The sequence below is a fragment of the Alligator mississippiensis genome, chromosome 11 (genome assembly GCF_030867095.1).
Source record: "Alligator mississippiensis isolate rAllMis1 chromosome 11, rAllMis1, whole genome shotgun sequence".
Classification (NCBI taxonomy): domain Eukaryota; kingdom Metazoa; phylum Chordata; order Crocodylia; family Alligatoridae; genus Alligator; species Alligator mississippiensis.
The window spans coordinates 19,795,727-19,817,641 of record NC_081834.1 but is presented as its reverse complement, the minus strand read 5'-3'; the positions used below and the strand labels follow the sequence as shown (position 1 = coordinate 19,817,641).

Here is a 21,915-nt window from a genome sequence, read left to right as displayed (position 1 = left end):
TGGCTCGGCAGTGCTACACTGGTTAGCACTACGGATGAAAAGGACTTGGGGGTCATGACTGACCGCAAGATGAACATGAGCCTTTAACGTGATGCTGCGGCTAGTAAAGCGAGCAAAACGCTGGCTTTCATCCATAGATGCTTCTCAAGCAAATCCCAGGACGTCATTCTCCTGTTGTACTCAGCCTTGGTGAGGTTGCAGCTGGAGTACTGCATCCAGTTTTGGACTCCACAATTCAAAAAGGATGTGGAGAAGCATGAGAGAGTCCAAAGGAGAGCCACGCACATGATCAGATGTCAGGAAAACAGACCTTATGATGAGAGGCTGAGAGCCATGGGACTCTTCAGCCTGGAAAAGCACAGGCTCAGGGGTGATCTGTTGGCCTATAAGTTTATCAGGGGTGGTCACCAGGATCTGGGGGAATGTCTGTTCACCAGAGTGCCCCAAAGGATGACAAGGTCAAACAGTCACAAACTCCTCTGAGACCATTCCAGGCTGGACATAAGGAAGAACTTCTTTACAGTCTGAACCCCCAAGGTCTGGAATAGACTGCCGCTGGAGGTGGTTCAAGCACCTACTTTGAACACCTTAAAGAGAAATGTGGATGTTTATCTTGCTGGGATCCTATGACCCCTGCTGACTTCCTGCCCCTGGGGCAAGGGGCTGGACTTGATGATCTTCCAAGGTCCCTTCCAGCCCTAATGTCTATGAAATCTATGGAAGTCTATGAAATCTATGAAACTTCTACTTGGCACAGCAGAGGGAGGGGCTTTCAGTGGGCTAGGTCACCCTTACCATAACATAATTAGATTAGTCTAGTCATGTGTGCCTTAAAAAGCCATTTGCCAACCTACTGAGATGTGCCAGGACCATTTCCCTTCATAACCCTTACAAGCATTGTGCACTGAGGCCAAATGAGGGAACATAAAGGGCAGCAGCTCTAGCTTTGCACCAGCTGTGATTTTTCCCCATGTCGGGTGAATTCTCAGCCAGCAAAAGTCAGGTGCTTTCCAGCCCTGTTACTCAGCTAGGATTAGAATACAAAGCAGTGCTCTCCATATTTGTATGTTTAATATTACTGGAAAACAAAAGGAATTCACCAAATAAAACACTGTTAACCAGTTAAAGTTGCTAATAAAGGACCCGTATATATCAAGACAGCATTGCCATAAAAGAACCCTAAAGTACGAGTAATAATAGAAACAATCTCTGAAGGTAATTTGTGTAAATTACGATATATGCCACCCACGTGGACTGTTCTGAAAAAGTTAAAGGAGAAGACTGATTTTTTGCCATTTGTGATTCTTGTAAGTGTTGCAGAACCTTAAAACTAGGGTCTGCAGGAACAGTGCACTAAAACTTTTGGCCTCAAAAATCAAATTTAGCTGAATTGTAAAATATCTGTAGCCAAAATTGACCTTTTTGCTAAATGGAATACTTACCTGTTTTGCTGCTACAGTAACTATTTCACTGAGAATATTTTGAGTCATGTCCTTTTTGATTAGTTTTAAAAAGTGGGCTGAAAGTAAAAGTACCTGAAATGTAAAGTGATTCCTGACAGTCTTACACCAGCTGTGGTCTTTAACATAAGACATTTATTTATTTCTCTAAGATTAAGAAGAGTGCAGTCATACAAACTGAAGAGTGTTTTAGGACTATATCTAGTTTTTCATATTGATTTGTGATTTAAAAAATAGTATTTTTGACACGTTACCAATGAAAATCAGAAGAAAATACACTGTTACTAATTATTGTGCATAGAAGTCTGAAAAGAGTATTGTTTTAATTCCTTAGAATATTTTTTTAAAAACCACCACACATACAGTACCAGTCCAAGACAATACAGGCAGATATATACTGCTAACCAGTTGCAGCAGTACAATATTATGCAAATAGCAAGATGAAAAATTTAGAAGACGACATTTAAAAGTGTCTGTCTTTTCTTTAGCAAGATTCCAATCTAATTCTACATGAGCATAACACAAAGAATTGTAATGTTCAGTAAAAACATCTGATTTGAAAATTGTCATTTATCTGATTTATAAAAAAACAACCTTGTATGAAACGTTTTGGCTGGGAAAAAAAATTGTTTTTGTAAAGGAAGTGGAATGATGTTTTTAATTGCCTCAGCTTCATGTTTTATGGTAAGAATTCGTGAGTCCAGAAGATCATTAAATACATTTGAATAATTAGATTTATTTGAATGCTCTGATCATGGTGTTGAACTGCAAATGTCAACCCTTGCTGTGCTGCAGTTTGTTAGCCCACCTCAACATTTTTTCCATTGTTTAAATCTGGGCGGCTAAATACATTTATTTATACTCTGGTATAAACTAGCCAAAAAACAAATATAGTTTCTTCAACTTAAAATTGAAACACTGAGTATCTGAAGTTGAATAGCATTTAGATATATTCTCAGAAAGAGCAATTGGAGTGGTTTGACATGCCTGCAAATACAAGGGCAAAAATTACTTTGTTTGAAGTTAGTGGTAAAACCTCCAAAGATTTCAGTGGGGTAGAATCAGGCCTCATACAACACATTCATGAAAGGCCTGATCCACTGCCATTAAGTTGATGGAATGATTCCCACTGACTGCAGTGGGCACTAGATGAGGCCGAACCAAATTATGAATACAATATATTAATCTGCCCTGAGTTTCAGAAGTGCCCCGAGATTGGGTTTATAAAACTAAATACATGTCTTCACACAAATCAGATATTTGGGTGTGCAGTTATAATCATGCTGCGGTTTTTGGGTGCAAATACCTGAAGCCACTACTAAATATTTAGCCCATGTTTAGATCCTGTCTTATGCAAAGTACTTAGTACAGAATGAAGCAAAAGTAGTACAAGAAATGCTGTATAGAAACATGAAGACAATTTTTTGTGGATTTACATTTGTCCTATAGTCTGTACATACCTTCTTCTATGTTGGTGAACACGCTTAGCATTCATTTTATGCAAGGGAAACATTGTAGCTTCAGAAAAATATTTAACAACAGCAACAAGAATAATAAATATAATTTGTGTGATGTGAAGTTAATTTCTTTTTTGATGGATCAATTCTTCATTAATTTGAAGTCAAAACAGTCATTCAGTACTGGTCATGCAATGGGATCTGCTAGAGCTGACCTGTAAATGCACGTGGCGTTGAATTGCAGATTTATAATAGTTTATACTTGGGCCCTTGGTGCTTAGCTCTAGGCTATTTGCTATGGTTTTGAAGGGTTGTTATTATTATTCATAGATGTTAGGGTCGGAAGGGACCTCAATAGATCATCAAGTCCGACCCCCAAGTCGGACTCGATGTAGTTTCTAACTACAACTATTGTTGTAGTTAGAAACATTAACAGCAGCAACAAAGGGTCTTGCTGCTAAATTCTGCTTTGAGCTTTTGCTCTTATGCTACAGTCCCCTCTGCATGTTGCAGGTATTGCACAATTAACTGGTTAATTGTGCAATTACCTTGAAACCAGCTACACATGCAAAATAGCCATCACACAATTAAAAGCTCCAACCAGCTATAAGATTAGACCTAAAAAAAAATGGGTACTAACTTTATAGCTGGTTGGTATCCAGTTTAAATTTGCATGTATAGCAGGGTATCCCCTGTGGCTGGGAGCTCTGTCAATTGACAGGGCTCCCAGCTGTAGGGGAGCACCATGCCCAGCCCGGGCTGGGAATTCTGCAATTGCTGAGGACTCTTAGCCCCAGCAGCTTTGGATTCTGGGTCCCAGCAGCACCCTGTAGCTGCTGGGACCCAGAGTCTGTCCCACAGCTGTAGATGATGGGGCCCTGCGATGTGCCTCCTGGCAAAGCCCCAGGGGGACAGGATCACGCAGGGGCAGTTCCCACCCCGCTCCTCCTCAGATTGCTGCAGGGGTGATCCATGTGCCCTGGGGATGCAGTAAACCCCCAGGGCAAGAGGATTTTAAATTGATCCTCTAGCCCTGGGAGTTTCCTGCACCCCTGGGGCAGGGAGATCATCACAATGGGGATCCTCCTCCTCCTCCATGGTTGTCTTTTCTCAGCTGGGATGTGAGGGACAGATATTGGGCCTACTGAAGTCAATGAGAATTTTCCTCTTAGTTTAAGTGAGCTTCAAATCACTCCCAACTGCACTTGTTCTGAGCCCTATTAGTCACAAACATGGTATAATAACATGAAGTATCAAAGGTCAAAATTAATTATGTAGCAGTTCTGATTTATGAATTAAATGAATGTGGTTATCTTGGGATTAAGGTAATTTTTTTCATCTGAATGTATATCTTATAGTTGTTGGTTCAGTATTCTGCTAACTTCTGAATCCTTAGGGCATTTATAGGGAGGCACAGTGATTATTTGAGTTTAAATGAAAGTAATAATTATACACTTCCTAGTCTAGTTTTGTATAAGGTCTACTTTTGGACTAGGGTCCCAAAATATTTTGCTTTTTGTGGATCCATGTTAATGGGTGGTTTTACGTTTTAGCTTTAAGGTTAAATATTCCCTTAAAATATTAGCATGAATGTTTAAGTGACTAATGAGTTTGGGGGCACCTTAAAGTTTGGGTGACCATCTGGAGCCACCTTCAAGGAGTCTTATTTTTAAAGGGTGAGTGCTTAAGCACTTTCTGAAAAACAGGCCCCTTTTGGCTGCCTGAGGTTATGAACCCCATACTGGAAATGTTTAAAAATACACGTTACTTTAAAATAACTGAGCCATTAAAATAACAATGAAAAAGTGGAAGCAACAGTGATAGAAAGCTGCTTATATCAATTTTTGGAAAATTAGTGGAGGCCAACATTCACCATATTTCAGTGAAGCATATTTACTTCAGAGGGACTATATGTGGATAAGTATAAACAATAGTAAGTGAGATAAGTGTAAATAAATAATATTTATCAGCAAGAGGCTTAGGCACAGCTTATAAATAGGGTTTATGTGAGATTTAAGAGACTAACCTTCTGAGCACAGTGAATTTCATCCTCTTGGATAAAAGCTAAGATTCTTGTGAATTAATTCTGAAAACTTCAGATAAAAATAGCAACCTCATACCTTTTTGATCATTTTCTGAGCTCAGAACAAACCTATTTAGGACACAGGACCTGATCTGAAAATTCACTGCAACCCCTCTATGGACTTCGTTGAGTTTGGATCAGAACCATAATCTCTTTTGTAATGGGAGGGTTTTGCTGGCAGTTCTACCCTTTGTTAATCTGAAGTAGGCAGACCGGTGAGAATTTTCGAACACGGCCTTGTTATGTCGTTTTCAGAGCAACGTATTATATTTTCACGGAAAGTGTTAGAATAAGCAGCAGGGGCTGAGGGATGCTTAAAAAAAACAGAAGTTCTGTTCCATGTCAGTGTTGTTAATAGAGAACAAGAAGAAGAAATACAAACCACAGTCTACAGAAACTAAATTAAGTTTTGTGGTTAGTTTACATTAGGCACTATAAATGACATAACCAAATAGTTTGAAAATGAGAGAAAGGCACGTAGAACTCAGCATGTGCCCATTTCCCAACTTTGTCAGTCCTGTGATGCATAAGAAGTTAGAATAGCTTTGACTCTTTGATCCCAAACAGCACAGCAAGAGTTTAAAGATGCCATAAATTAGGGAAAGGAGGAAACAAATCAAATATATCCCAAGTTTACAAAGTCAGTCTGGAATCAGGAGAAATAGAACAGCTAGGTGATGGCTCCTTGGAGCATGTGCCTTGAGTATCTCCCTCAATCTCTGTCAGCTCACTGTATATAAGTAAGGTAAAAAAATTATCGGCTTTAGGATCACACAAAATAAACATAAATGTCTTGGTGCTTAGGGTTAGCCCAAAACAAAATAAAAGGCACAATGTCAAGAAAACAAAGGAGTCTGCAGTAGAGGAGTGCAGATGCAGGGGCATTTTTATACATGTAAGCACTGCAGCGATTAATTGCGTCTGCTCTGAAGTGGTGGATCTCTGGTGCATTGCAGGACAAAAACGTGTATAAATGCTCCAGGTGCCCAATGCAGTCCTGGGGGTGCAGACAGAAGTGATAATTTTTGCCCAATCTGGCCACAGAAAGCAGACACACAAGTGCACAGCTGCAGACAGTTTAAAAAATGGCCGATTAGGTGAAAATCTGATCTCTCATTGCATGAGGTATCAGCTAAAGACATTTAAAAATGTAGAGTCTTTCGTAAGTTGTGTCTGCTGAGCTCTCAGCTGGTCACTGTTTTCAGAATGGGAGGAGGGAAAGGGAGTGGAGGGAGAACAGTGAACTTCTGTTTGGTCTGGGGTAACGAAAGTCAGAACACTTTGCAAAAATTGTTCTGAGTTGCAGCTGTCTACACTCCCTAAGCAATACTTCAGGGTATTGGTGGTTCTGTGCCAGCCCTCTACACAAGACATGAATTTCAGCTTCACAGCTTCTGGGGTGGACTTTTCAGAAGCGTTCATCATTGGCTGGTCAAGTCAGTGGTAGGAATTCCATTGCTTTTAATGGGAGAAGGGTCATGTCAATACCTGAAAATCCTTTCTTAATTTTGAAACCCTTATGCACTAAGGAGTGGTTTCAGAATTGGACCCCTAACCACTTCCCTCTTCCTTAATCTCTTTATCCTGGACATGGGGGTAAGAGCCCTTAGCTACCTAACAAGGGGCTTTGTCAGATTGATGTGTGTATTGTGATTTGTACAGCATGTGCCAATAGTTATAATTTGGATTACTTCCAATAAGAGTTCCATTTCATTTACATTTTAAAAATATCTGCCAAAAATCCGCCTCAATGTGTTTAGCTTGGTATGGGAAAGCAAAGTTGCTTTCCTATAAATAACATGTATTTTAAGATAAGGTTAATATTAGGACTGTCAAACCTGCTAGGTCTCCTTCTTGCAACAGGAAAATAAAAGTCAACAGCTATTAACAAGTTGTTAGGGTTTACAGTGTTTATTTCAAATCAGGTGGAAGCAGAGCACTTTGGAGCAGTCTGTGTGGTAATCAGAGGCCATAATCTATATAAACCAGACTGGTAATCTACTATTTAAGTAAATTAAAGGTGTCACGGTGCGGAGTCCTGCAGGATGGCCGGGATCTCCCTAAGGCCCCCTTTACCGTGCCAAGTTGACCCAATGGGCACCCTTGACTCTTGCCCGCCACATCTTTGATGACAAAATATATTTGGGAGGCTGCCTTTTACACCCTCTTGGTCATGTCTTGCTGGACACTCAGACCCCGTGGTTTCCTGGACCCCTCATGGGTCCCGCTTTGTAATGGGTGCTTCAGGGGCACCCTAGCCTTATGGCTACGCGTGGCTCCAACCACCCCTTTACCACGCCCCAAGCCTCACAGATGGTATAGATGTTGTTTGGTCTGGGCCTTGTTTACAATCTGGCCCCCTTGTCCTCTCTGGGCCCTACCTCTTTCGATCTGCGCCCTCTCTAGTGCTAGGGCCTCCTTCTCTGGGGCTTCTCCACAATGCTGCCCCCTTCTCTGGGGCTCACCACACCCACACCGGGGTGTCTCATCAACGTCCCCTCCCTGGGGCTTCTCAACTGCCCCCCTTTCTGGGGCTGGGGTCAGTGCACCCCAAATGCTGTGCCCTTGCTGGCGCTGGGGTCCCCACGCTGCTGTGGGTCCCCTATGAGGCCTCCTCCGACCCTGAATAGCCTCACCCAAACCACCGGTGACAAACAGCAAACTAAATGCAAGCCCCTCGGCTATAACTTAAATGGAAGCCGCCCAGCTATAACAACAATCCAGCCTACCGGGAAATACTCCATCCCTCAGCTGTCAGATGCTGCTCCTCTAGTCAGGCTTCCCCACTCTTCCCTGAGGGAGCTCCTTCCCCCTTGGCTGCTGGCAGGGAACTGCTAGCCTGGCCTCAGCCCCTAGGCTTTATATGGGAGCCAGGCCCTGCCCCTTCTGGTCAGCTGACCTCCTGTGGTTGCCCTGGCAACCAGCAGCTGGGCTCATAACTCACTGCTAGGGCTCTTTCCTTAGCAGTTTTCTCCCTTCTTAGGAGCAGTGCATCTAAGTGCTCTGTGACAAAAGGGCAGACAAAAATCAGGTTAAGGTTGCTGTGGTTATGATGACATCCAGATAATATCTGACAAATATTTTCCTGCTTCTGATGTAAGTAAGTTTAATTACCTTGTAAAGCACATGTGAAATACAGCTAATTGGAATGTAGCATGAAAACTCTAAGCAAATGGTAACCTTATTAATCTCTCCTTTAATGAGGACTAACTATTCTGAGCTTCAGATACTATTCATATTTCTAAGTTTCAGCTTATCTTTCTCAATATTTTATACCCTACTATATTTGACATCAGGCAGCATGCTGTTATCATACATTAAATGTGCATAATTTGGAAGAGTAAGAACCATGGCATTAAAGTGTTTAGCAGTGAGCAAATCATGCTGCTTGCACATTCTTCCGCAAATTCCAAACGCTCCCCTGTATCTATAACTTTATTTTTCAGTATTCTGCTGAGGACCTGATCAAAAACCTCACTGAATTCGATGGAGAAGTTATAGGAGGTTTGAATAAGAACCTTGGCATTAAAGTGTTTAGTAGGGATCAAGTTATGCTACTTTCACATTTTGCTGCAAATTCCAAATACTCCTTTGTGTCTATAACTTTATTTTTCAGTATTCAACTAAGGACTCAATGAAAAAATCTCATAGAAATCAATGGAGAATTTATATGGGGTTTAGATTTGTGACTAAATTTTTTACCCTCCACTGTGCAAGTAAATGATAGAAGCCCCAATGCTTCTGACATTTTAAAATTAAACTGGACAAAACATTAGTAAACATACATTGGAGATCAATACTGAACTGGATTAAATTAACCATAGGATTTCTACATTTCTAGATTCCATGATTTTCAGGTTGTGCACACACACATACGTTCCCTCATTTGCGGAATTCAAATGATGAAGAAACTTCCTGTAGTACTTAAAGTAAAAGTTATAGAATGCTCACCTAGTTTGATTGCAAAAATTATCTAAAAAATATTACCTTTTAAATGAAAAGGACACTGAATTTCTCTTCTAGAGTTTACACTTTCCCTTCACCCTTTTATTTATAAAGTATAATGTACTAACTTTGCCCAAGCTGACTTACATATAATCACCAGCAGATGCAATTTTATCCTGCCATTTTACAGATAAGGTCACTTAATTTTGTTTCACTAACAATTATTTGCCTGTCTCCTACTCTGTAATTGTCTTACTCTTTTAAGGGGTTTAATCTTCTGTGAGTTCATTCCTTCAAAGGTTTACGTGAGATTGAAAGCAATTGGTCAGTGATACAAAATATATTAAAAATGACAGTTTAGATATACAGGGACAAATTCTGTCCAGATTTGCATTCTGTCCAAACACTTAACATGGGGTGGAAATCTGAAAATTAGAGCAGTTATCTGAAAGCCTCTGTGTGAACAGGTGGACTATAAAAGGTCAGCCTTCCTGGACTTCCCAAACTTTTTTTTTAGCAGGTTGGTGTATGCTTTTATGGAAAAATCATGCAAAATGGATGGTCATCCATTCTGTTTTCATTATAGTTTAATTCCAAATCATCAAAGAGATTTAGTTGGTGTAGGTTTATCCCTGACTTTTACATGGGATTTAAAGTAAGTTGCAGTGGTGTTCAGCTATATATGGCGCTTCTGCTCTTTTGTTATACAAGGGTAAATGTGTTGTTTATCCATGGCTTTAGTACCTAAAGACGTTTGAGACTCTGGGCCTTAGTGATTATTATCAGGACAGTAAAAGCTTTGTTATCCAGCATGAGTGTGGAATGGGGGGGTGTCAATAATCTAAAAATGCTGGTTACCTGAGGCTGGGATTTTCAGCTGGATGGGGAACTGGGGGCAGTGGTAGTGGCCACATGTAGTGTGGGGGGTGGCAGTGGCTGCACGCAGAGCAGGGGGGAGGGGTGGTGCTGGCCACATGCGAAGCGGTAGCAGCACAGGATGGTGGGTGGCAGCAGTGGCGGCTGCATGCGAGATTCCCCCCTCTGCATCCAGCCGGCCGGCTGGAAATTGCAGTTAGTTGAGCGTGCCGGTTATAAAAATGCCGGTTACCGCAGATTTTACAGCATGAAATTAACCCTATAGACACTAAGGGAACTAAGAAAATTACTGATAAACCTACAAAGAAACATGTTGTACTGGGAATGAAGTATATTAAAATATACTCGGGGGGGGGGCAGTGTATGAAGAATAAATAGGAAGCTAAACAAAATACAGCTGAGTTGAGTAGAGCTGAAAGTGTCCATCCATCTCAGAAAAATTCAACAATTGTTTTTAAAAATGGAAAGCAATAATATTCAGCTGGAAATCTTCTGGTGTTCACTTTTAAAAAAAAAAATCAAAACTTTCTACAGAAAAACATATCTTTTTTAGGGAGAATTTCATTTAATCAAAAAACTATTTTTTGACAAAAAGCAGTTTAGGTAGAAATTTTTTGACCAGCCTGCTTGTAAATCATTTAAAGAAACCCTTCCACCTAGAAATAACTGTACATGTTTCAGAAAAACATGAAACTCCCTTTTATTAGACTACAGTGTGTTTCCATTGGCATGATTTCTCAGGGTAGACTTCTGCATGCTGCCTATATTGGATAGGAAATACTGTGGCTTGAAGATAAAACCATTTTAAGTTGCAGCAATTTATTTCCGTGTAACCCAAGATTGATTTGCTGCTTATCAGGAATAACTTTAAATTGCCATAAACAAAAAACAGAGGTATTCTGTAGAACTTGAAGATCAAAGGCTAGTGCAGGTCTGCACACGTGAGCCTACAAATGTGTAATCATTGATGCCTGCAAGAGAACAAATGCTGGTAAGAAATTAGTAGTATTAGGATGCTGGGGAGGGAATAGAATAGTCTGAGGTGTATGGCTTTAACTGTGCCTGGTTTCTGTACCTTTCACCAAATTTTCCAGCTACTGACATCTGAAAATCCAGTTTTAGTTCTGAAATGCGTGAGAATCAGCAGCTTGCTCAAATTGCTTATTTCTTCACATCTTTCATAAAAATACAGACTTTTTTGCACAGCATTAGGCAAGAGAATGAATTTTCTGTGCTGAGATTCTGTTCTTGATAATGTTGTTTTGAACTGTTCTAATTAGGCGTATTTCTGACTAAATGTTGTTGTATTTTCTTTCTGTTGTATAAACAAAAAATTCTAAACATAGTGTATTGTATAACTCATTGATACTAAACATCCCCCAGACTCAAGCACTGCCAATCTGGTGTGCCTGCATGCCAGGAGATACTCAAGTCTTGATTGCGTTTGCATTTAGCATGTTGAGGCTAGAGTTGGAGAACTGTAATATTTGAGGTTCCTGCATGACAGACTGGTGATGGGAGCTAGTTGTTATGTGAAACTAGTATTTTCAGCCTCTGCAAGCAGGAGGAAGAGAAGGGCTGGCTGGTAGATGGTGGTAGTGATAATGGATGGTAGGCTTAGAGGTGATGAAGCAGAAGGGAAAGGAAGACACCTGAGGATTTCAGCTGACGTTTTTCTTGTCAGGATCATATGACGTGAGAGGTGGAAGGATGTAAGGGAAGAACCACAAACAAAGTACAAATCACCTTTGGCTTTACTCCTGTATTGAGGACCTCACCCCCTTGGTGTGGAGCATTACCACAGCTCTAGTCACTGCTGGAGCTGCTGTTTTACTGTACATATAGCAGTGGTCACCGATCAGTTGACTGCCATTGACTGGTTGATTGCAGAGCCTCTGGCAGTCAATCTGAGGCTGGGGGTGCTGAGCACACACACGCACGCACGCACACACATGCCCTCCTCCCCCCCCCCATCCCAGCAGGTCAGTCTGTGGGGAAGGGAAGGGGTGGTGGCCAGATTGAGGCCCGCCCCCACCCCCCCGGTGATGGTGGGAATGCAGCACAGGCAGAAGCAGGGGCTGAGGTGAGTGGGGCCCTGGCTGGGCTGGGTGGTGGGAGGATCAGAGCCTGGGCCGCTCATCCAGGAGCATGGGGGGCTCCCACCACTGTGCACACCTCGGTGAAGGCCCAGGGGTATATACGGGATGGAGGCAGCTGCTGCTGCGTGCTGTGCTTCTGCCCCGAGCCCCGATGTAGCTGCCCTGGGAGTGGTGGGAAACGTGGCATCGTGCCACTCCCAGGCCAGCTGCAGCGTGACTTGGGGTACAAAGCATGGTGGGAGCCCCCCCATGCACCTGGATGAGACACCCAGGCTCTGATCCTCCCACCACCCGGCCTGGCTGGGGCCCCACTCATCCCTGCCCCTACCTCTGCCCCACTCCCTCTCTCACTGTGGGGGCAGTGAGATCATTTTTTAATTGAAGCGCAACCCAGGATCTACTGTGTGGGGCTTGGCCCCATGTGGAGCACTGCAGGGGCAGTCATGGACTGCACTGGCTGGGTGAGCTCTGCTGCACATACCCCCTGCCCCACCCCCTTCACCCCCAGTAGGGTCCCAGGACCTAGCACCCAGGCAGTGCCCCCCATACTCAGCATACCCCCCCATGCACACTAGGCCTGTGCAAAGCAGCAAGTATTCGATTGGACTTCAGATTCAGAGGGACAGCGATTCACTTTGTCCGATTTGGATTCGGTGATTTGGCCAGTGAATCGGGCTGAATCTCCTCTGAATTGAATAGGCAGTGGTGGCAGTGTTGGCGATGAGCTGGGCCCCACCCCCGCCCCATGGCTGCCCTGCCTGGCTCTAGCATCCCAGCACTTAAAAAAAAAAAAAGCCCTGCACTCACTGGCTGCAGCAGTGGCAATCAGGGCCTTTGGGGGCTCATGGCAGAGCCCCCCTGCACAGCAAGGACAGTGGAGATTGCCCTTCACTGCCCGGCACCTGCATGGCAGCTGTCGCATCACACAGGTGCAGCATGGCTTGCAAGGGCACTGTGGGGCTCTGCGCACTGTCCGGGAGTTGGAGCCACTTGGACTGAGCGCTGCTGGGCTCTGGGTAACTGCTGGAGCTGTCCCAGCTCTGGGACAGCACATGGTGCCTTGCCAAGCCATGTTGCACCTGCGCAATGAGACAGCTGCCTTGTGGGTGCCAGGTGGGGTGGGGGCAATCCTTGCTGCATGGGAGGGCTATTCCACAAGCCCCCAGAGGGCCCGATCACCACTGCTGCAGTCGGTGAGGGCAGGGCTTTTTTTTTTCTTTTTAAAGTGCTGGGATGCTGGGGCTGGGCAGGGCAGCCAAGGGGGGGGGGCAGCTGGAGGAGTGTGGGGGGGCCAGGTGGGGGTCCCTACATGGTCCCCTCCCCCACCCCATCCCCTACTTACTGGCACAGAGCCTGGGTCCAGCTTCCTGCAGCAGCAAGCAGGGACTGCCCAAATCTCCGAATTGATTCAGACCTGTTAATGGGTCTCCTGACTCTATTCAAATTAGGAGATTTGGCACCTGAATCAGGCCAAATCCCCTCCAAATCAAATCGGCTACTGAAGCTTCACGCCGCCCTAATGCACACATTCTTCAACCGCTGCACAGGGCAGGGTATGCAAGGAGCAGATTGACCTCACCCACCTGTCCTGCTCCCAGACACTATTCCCAGACCACCCAAAGCCCCATGGGGAGTTTTGGTGAGTTGTTGTGGACAGGGGCAGGGGGAGGTGGTTGGTCAATTGGGCCGCAACAGATCATCAAAACTCCCCATGTGGCCCTCAGGCCCAAATAATTGCCTGGCCCTGGTTTAGAATGTTTTTTGAAGACTTAAAATTACTCTTTATCCATAGCTCTGGAATATCTAAATTTTGGGATGGGAAACTGTGCTAACAAGTCTTAGGAGTGTAAGATCTACCTCTGCTTTGTGGTTTGCGATGTATTGGTGAACCCTACTATGGATTACTGTGGGGCTGAATTTAAGATGACTACCCAATAATTAGATTCTACATGTGGAAAATTATAAACAAATGTATACATTTTCCATGTTTAGAACTAATTATTGTTGGGGGGGGTCATCTTAAATTTGAATAAACATAGGGAGAAAAACCTTATCTTGAATATGAATACATACAATACTTTGCCTGTATTGTGTAGCAAAAATGGAGTATAGCATGATCAGGACTCAGTACTGGTAAGTACTATCTATACCAATAATGCAAAGGCAATTTTTACCCCAAAAGCTTCCAATCCAATTTGAGCAAACTGACTTAAGTGAGAGAGAGACATGTTTATCTTCTGAGATGTGGACAAGATGATTTTCTTTGTATGATGTGCTTTTTTTTCCCTGCAGAGCTCTGGACTGCAGAAACCTTTTAATTCAGAGATTCTTTTTTTCCCCATCAGAGCCTCCTTTTTATCAGTTTCCAGGTATAACAACTTGTACTTCTAAAGCATCTCTCAGCTGAGGATCTCAAAGTCCTTTGCAAAGTGTAGTAAATTCTTAGAGAGGAGGTAAAAGAGGTATCTTCACGTGACTGAAGAAACTGATACACAGTGCGGTGAAGTGACCTGCCCTGGATCACACAAGATGACAAATTTGAAACTAAAAATAGAGCCCAGGTTCTGCCTCTTGGTTCACTGCTTTAGTAACATGCTCATCCTTGTCCTCTTCCAAATACCAAATCTCTGCACATTGGGGCTCCCTCTTTCTCTGCATCTCTGCTCTAGTTCTCACAGCAGCCTCCAGGGTTACAGTCTGAGTTTTCTGCGTGTTGTCCTGTTGCTAGTTCTAGCAAAAAACAAATGTTTGGCCATTTGCTTTAGCAATAAGTGAAAAATTGCTTTTCACACAAGTGATTACCTCTCCTGCCCCATTCACATGCCTGTGCTACTGCTAGCAGAAGGTCAGTCTGTGTAGGCAAGAGCCTGTTTAAATTAGAAAACAAGTTAGTTTTCAAGGATGCCTTGGGCCATCTTGTCAAGAGGGTTCTGCTCCTCAGCCCCTGCCAGTTATTACTTGGTGGTCTTGCCAATCTTTGTCGAGTTTAAAAACCAGACATTGCTTGAGGCTTTTGCAGTCTTGTATGCCCAGCACATGCAGATGGCTTGCTGGCAAGCTGGGGCCAAACTGGGACCAATGCTGAGCCAGGCACAGATCTATAAAGGGACAGGGAGTGGCACTGTGGTAATTGTTAACACTCCACAAGCAGAAGGCCTCCTGAATTTTTTCTTTCTTTCTGTCTATTAAATAAACACAGAATCATAAAGAATCATAAAGTCTAACTGATGCAGGCAGTCAAGCAATAGAGGATGCTGTGCACCCAGACCAAGAGTGCAGACATATACAGTGCATCTACTATGAAGTAAATTGATTTTACTTTGCAGTAAAAGTGGAAAACACATGGCACAAAGCTTTACTGGAGAATACGTCACCATATTCTGTGGTAAAAGTTATCCCTTGGAAAGTAAGGAGTAACTGTGCACTGGTGGTACTAGTTGTGTGTCTAGTCCCTTAGTCATCCCACAGTAGAGCTTTTTGTAATGCAAACCAGCTCCCCCACCATCTGCTGGGCCTGCATTGCAGACAGCTAGCTTAGCAGAGCTGTTTGTATGTCCACTTTTTACTACAGAGCAGTAGGGTTACCATATTTCCAGGATCAAAAAAAGAGGACACCTGGTGGGGCAGGGGGAGAGAGGAGGGGGGTATATTATTGTGGGGTGGGGGTAGTGATATGCCTGTGCCCTGCCTCTGCCCCTCACTCCTAAGCCCCTTCCCTGCATCGCTGCCGGTGCCCCTCACTCTTGACCCACAGCCCCCTGCCCTCCAGTGCTGCCGGTACTCCACACTCCCAACCTGCAACCCTGCCCCCCCCCAGCACTGCTGGTGCCCCTCAGTCCTGACCCAGAGCCCCCTGACCCCCTGCCCTGCTGCCAATGCAGCTCCTGTATGTGCATGCGCACACGCGCGCACACACACACACACTTACTCTCTCTCTCTCTTTCTCTTGCTGGGGCCCACGCACAGAGCACGTGACCCGTGACAGCCAGTCACCTTGCACTGCTCCCAGCCCCAAGCATCCAAGCTGCTCATGCCTGGGAAGAGCAGAGGCAAAGCAACCTGGATGTTTGCTTGCATTTTAAAAGCCTGCCCGGACACGAGGACAGGGAGCCAAAAAAGACATGTCTGGGAAAACCGAGACGTATGGTAACCCTATAAACAGAGGAAAATTCAGGGCAAATTATTCAGTAGAGATCCTGTAACCTGTCCACATACTTAGTGAGGTTTGTAAAGCTTTTTCTAGAATTCTGCGATAAAATACAACAGTTTTAGGCCTTTGTGCCCAAGAGAAGAATAAAGAATAAAAGTGCCTTGACCATTTCATTTCTAGCCAGAATTTCAGAAGCATGGGCATTTGCAAATTCACACCTGGACACATCGAGATGCAAGGTGGACCCTGTGCATGCCAGTGGTTTGCAGATGGCAAGGTTGATTGTATCTACATTGTGGCCCAAGTCCAGCCATCCTGAATACAGTTGTGACACTAGGGGTTACTGTCCCATATCTGGACACAGGAGAGAGGAAGCAGGGAACATCCCATGGCCCTATCTTCAGCCTACTGAAAAGGGAGCACACAGCTCTGAAAACACACACTCTTCCACGTACAAAGAGTGAGCACCTACAAGCTAAAGGCAGGGTAGATATATAACTTATTGACTAATTATAACGTATACAGGTTGCGTTTACACGTTCATTAATGCAGTGTAGTTACTGCGCATTAAGTGTAGTACATGGGTAACCAAGTACTAAAAATGCACAGTAACTCAAGCTACTGCTCAGTAGCACTTGTGCACAGGTGTTTTTGGATGCTAACTGCACAGTTGCCTAATACTGCTGCACAGTAGAATATTAGCATGGGTTTTGCCCAGCATGCTACCGCACAGCATTATTAGGCTACTGCAGAGTTAGCGTCTTGTGTAGTTGCACCCACGTAGAACATAAGTCTTTGTGAACTCAAGCTCACTTCATCAGATGCTGTGAAAGGACAAGCACAGAGCAGTGTGTAAAGTGGAGGGAGGAATCAGAACTTGTGGTAGAAGTAATATTTTTTATTAGACCAGCTAGATTTTTGCAAAAAAAAATTCTTTAATTGCAAGCTTTTGGGCACAAGCACCCTTTTTCAGGCATAGAAGAAAAGATTGTAAAAGTTCTCTTACAACCTTCTGAAGTAGAGTGAGAGATTTGAATACAAGGGGTGGGAAGGGAGAAGGGACAGAAAGAGGCTGGGGAGAGGCGGCAGTGCTGGGAGAGAGAGACAAGGAAAGAACCCATAGGGTAGGAACAAATGGGTCACAAAAGCTAATCTAGGTAACAGAGTAAAAATCTTTACATACATGACAATATAATCTGCAGATGATTTTTTGTTCCTCAATTTCCCATTCAAACTGGCTTTTAAAATTTTGCTGCCTGAGAACAGCAATCCTGAGATCAGCTATGTTGTGTACCCGAGATCAGCTATGTTGTGTCCAGGGAGGTTAAGCATTTTGCCACAGGCCTTTGTTTCTTTTTGCAGCTGATGTCAGATCAGTGTTCATTCATTTTCATTCTTACTGGTAGAGATCACCCTGTCTGTCCAGTGTAGACAACTGAAGAGCACTGTAAGCCAGTGATGGTGCATATGACATTGGTAGAGTTGCAGGTGAATGAACCTTGGATGTTATACTCCTAGTTATTTGGTCCAGTGGTGATGTGGTCTATGAACATCATGCGGCATATTAGGCATTTGGATCTCTCGCAAGGCCTGGTGCCTTGGTGAGGATAGGAATGACTTGGCCTGTTGCTTGAAAGATGCCATTTGAGAAGAACAAACCTGTTCTGGCTTCCAGATACCCACCGCCCTCAAACAACAATGTAACTCCCATCCTCTCAGAGCTTTCTGCCTGACATCAGCTAACTACCTCCACCTACAAGCTTCCATGTGTATGTGGGACTCTTCTTTTACTTTGTGATATTACTTCAGGTGTTAGTTTTTTAAAGGAAAAAAAAAAGGAACCTCTAAATGTTTGGGAGGGACCCTGATGTGGTAACATTTCTTCTTGATGAAAAGTGTAGGGGTATGAACCTTGGTTGTTCCAAGTTAAACACACAGTGGTACCTGTAAGGCAGTCTGAGATACAGACTGAATAGGGTGGGAAGATCTTGCCTCTCTGAGCCTATCAAAGATCGGAGAGGACCAAATTTGCCATTGCTGATAGTTCCAAAGTAAAACTAAGGGAAAAACAGTTTTGCTTAAAATACTCACCATGTGTGGCCTTATTTATACTTAATGAAGATGCAAAAGTGCCACAATCCATGTTTTTTGTTCATCTTTTAAAATATGCAAAGAGAGGACAATGGGGAGGAAGGGAGTTGCCCTCGTCGAAGATTTCTTAGTTGTGTCCTGGGTGTTTTTGAAGCACTGCATGGAGGATTTCACAATCATCACATAGAGGATTTCTCTATCCAGGAGAACACAAAACACCAGCAGACTCTCCCTATGCCTGAAAAAGGGTGTTTGTGCCTGAAAGCTTGCAAAGAACAGTTTTTCCAACTATTTAATTGGTCTAATAAAAGATAACATATTTACCCAAAGAAACTTGTCTGCCTATGTCCTTAAACCAACAGGCTACAACCAACACCCCAGAAAGGAGTTATTTATTATTTTGTGCCTGCAGGGGAGATAGACCCCTTTGTCTTTACCTCAGTGCATCTGTTTAAACAGATACCGATATGGGCTTCAGAGTAAAATCTAAACACTCCTGATGTCTAATTCAAAGAGCTTCTGCCAGTAGAGCTGTAGAGAGCATTTGTTAATGTTTTTACAGCTTCTTCTTATCAACTCAAAGTTTATCAGGTGCTTTACATAACTTAAGTAGCACTGTGACTTGCTTAAATCATCCTTTTGTGGATTTGCAGGCTACTCAGTCTGATTGCATAGGCCTGCGCACCCACTTTACAGCTTTTTGTCTGTTTCCTGCATCTTGATGGAAATGGAGTGAGTGGACAGGCCTCCCTCCAGGCGTAGTGATTGACTACCTTTATCTGCTACCTTTTACAGTTGTGCGCTGGCTAATGTTGCTACTTTGGTGGTTATCTTGTTTAAGGTCACATGATTCCAGATCTCCGGTGGGGAATCTGAATCTGACTTTACTCCTGGGCTGAAAGCTGCTGGCCTGTTAAAATATTTATTCTTGTACTCTCTTCCCTGTTGTATGTATGATTCAACTGCACTTGATGGAATGAGCTGCTATGGGGGCATGGTAATACAGGTCCTTGGAAGCTTTCATTTCTACTTGTTGGTATAATATGTTCTCAGAACAATCCCCAAGGCTCCTTTGTCTTTTAAACTGATGTCTAAAATGCTTTAATATATTTGCAGTGAAAGTCACATATAGTATAGATGACAGTGATACTCCAGCCTTCCCTAGTACTTTTTCTTCTGAAAGGTGTTTGAATGCTCTTAAGATACTTATAAAGCCACACAAAAGAACTCACATGTTTACAGAATCCACTCATTTTAGAAAATGAGGTAAATCTCAAACAATCAGACAACGTGTTCCATGGGGAATGAAGGGGAATCAGTGATGGGTCTGACACAGAGGAGGGCTGGGTCCCTTGTCTATTCATTTTAAGAACATAAAAATATGAGCTTGTGACAGACATGAGCTTACCATACATATATGAACAAAATCCATTCAGCTAACATCTGTCATTGGATGCATCAATGGTAACAACAGACGTAGGTTTATCCCAGGCCAGATTGTCCTGGGCCAGCGGTTCCCAAACTCTGACAGGTTGCATACCACCAATTTAAAACAATACAACCTTAAGTACCACCAGCAAATTTTTGTCATATAAAGTAATTAGGATAAATCTGTTAACATGTACCACTGGCAGGTTGTCTGCGGACCACTGGTGGTACCCGTACCACAGATTGGAAGCTGCTGTCCTGGGCTTTGACTGACATCAAAACAGGCCCCGGACAGTCATTTACACAAGCAACTTGAATGGTAAGGGGTGTAGATTGTAGCCACGTTGGTCTAAGGCCATAGGCAGACAAAGTTCTTTGGGTAAATCCAATATCTTTTATTAGACCAACTCAAATGGTTGGGAATTTCTTTCTTAGCAAGCTTTCAGGCATAAATACCCTTTGTCTACATCTGCAGATGCTTCCTCAGCCTGACAAAGGGTGTTTGTCCCTGAAAACTTGCTAAGAAGAATTTTTCAAACTATTTGAGTTGGTTTAATAAAAGATATTGGATTTACTCAAGGAACCTTGTCTGCTTGAATGGTAATTAACTCATATTAGTCCCCAGCATTGTCCAGGAAAAAGTGTTATTTTGGATACTTCACAGGTATTTAAAGTGAGACAATGAGCTTGTATTGTAGGATCCCAGAATAAACTGCTTTGTTCCTTGAAGGAAAAATCCAGTGTCTGTTATTAGCCACAATATGTTCCCATTGGCTTCAGTGAGAGCCAAATACACTCCCCACCACCCCAAAGCAGAATTTGCCCCTTTGACCATTTGTTTGTTTTTGATTTATACAGTGGGATTATGGAGCACTTCTAAGGACTAGGTTAAGACTTTTCAAAAAGTAGCAAGCCAGGAGCAGCAGATGGAGGCAAATCATGTTTCTTCTGTGAGAGCAACACTTGTTTCAGAAAAAGGCTCTGCTCAGTGTGTGTGCGCTAGAATCAGACCCTACATGATTTATTGATCTTGGCTGTGCATTCTTTACTAAGGCAAAGCTCCCACTGATATTACCTGTGCCTGGTGTGTCAGATCCCTTGATGGGGATTTCTGTGAATGCCTCATACATCTCTCAGGTTCAACAAGGGCCCAGGGCCTCTGATCCTCACTGCTACGCATTTGCATTTTCACAGACCTGCATCTTGTATACTGGTTTCCATTTCATCCAGAAGGGCACACAAAGAAACGACAAACTCTCCCTGTGCCTGTAGAAGGGTGTTTGTAACTGAAAGCTTACAAAGAACATTTTTTCCAACCATTTAGTTGGTCTAATAAAAGAAATCTCATTTACCGACAGAGCCATGTCACATTCAACAAGTAATTTCTAGGTATAAAGCCAACATATTAAATATAGTACAATAGTCTGTCATCAATTACTAAGATGAATACTTGGAATTTAATCAATATTGCAACCAAATATCAGATATGGGGTAGAAATAGCATGTGGTGGGGATGAAGAAGGAGGAGAAGAGGTGCTTTGGAGCAGCCACTAATTTTGGAGCATCTTACCAGTGGGTCTGGTATGCTTCAGAGCAAAAGGCCAAGGACCATATGGCCCACTGGCTGATACTGGCTTAGAATGAGAAGGGGTCAGACTCTTACGGCATCTGAAGCTTAGTCTAAATGTACTGAATGTGTGGGAAAGGATGATCTCAGAGATATATCACGGTCCTCTGTATTCTCTCATAGTAACAACAAGCTAATAGCATCTATTATCTTATCTCAAGCTTTACATTCAATGTTTTCTTAGGTGGAACTTGCAGAAATTTGCACCAAGAGTGAACGTTACATTGGCACAGAAGGAGGAGGAATGGATCAGTCGATATCATTTCTTGCAGAAGAAGGAACTGTATGTTCATCTTTGAATGTGAATTAATAACATGTTACAACTATCTGTATGAAAAACAGGAAACAGAAGAAGCTGGTTGAATATTCAAAGCACTAAGTATTAGGGCTGTGCAAAGCTTCGGTCGTTGATTCGGTTTGGTGGAGATTTGACCTGATTCGGCAGCTGAATCTCTGAACCTGAACCAAATCAGGAGACCCTTTAATCTCTCCGAATCGAATCAGAACCCTCCAAATTGATTTAGAGAGATTCGGGAAGATTCGGTGATTCAAACATAGATACAGCTTTAAATGTCTTTTATACACACCTCTAGCTGGCAGATGGCTCGTGAATGCTGTGATGCTGGGGTGCATGGAGCATCCCACAGGAGTGTTGGGGGGTCCCCAGTGCTCTCGGCAGCAGACCCAGAAGTGGACCAG

At 43.3% G+C, this 21,915-nt stretch overlaps 1 protein-coding gene across 3 annotated transcripts in view; it reads left to right on the top strand.

Moving 5' to 3' along the window:
• Nucleotides 1–21,915, top strand: part of GALK2 (galactokinase 2) — an 89,709-nt gene that overhangs the window by 28,184 nt on the left and 39,610 nt on the right. For all 3 annotated transcript variants that reach the window (XM_059714650.1, XM_006278158.4, XM_014605983.3), the window contains one exon: nt 21,401–21,499. In XM_059714650.1, coding sequence (XP_059570633.1) covers nt 21,401–21,499 — 99 coding nt within the window. The remainder of the gene's footprint in view (nt 1–21,400; nt 21,500–21,915) is intronic.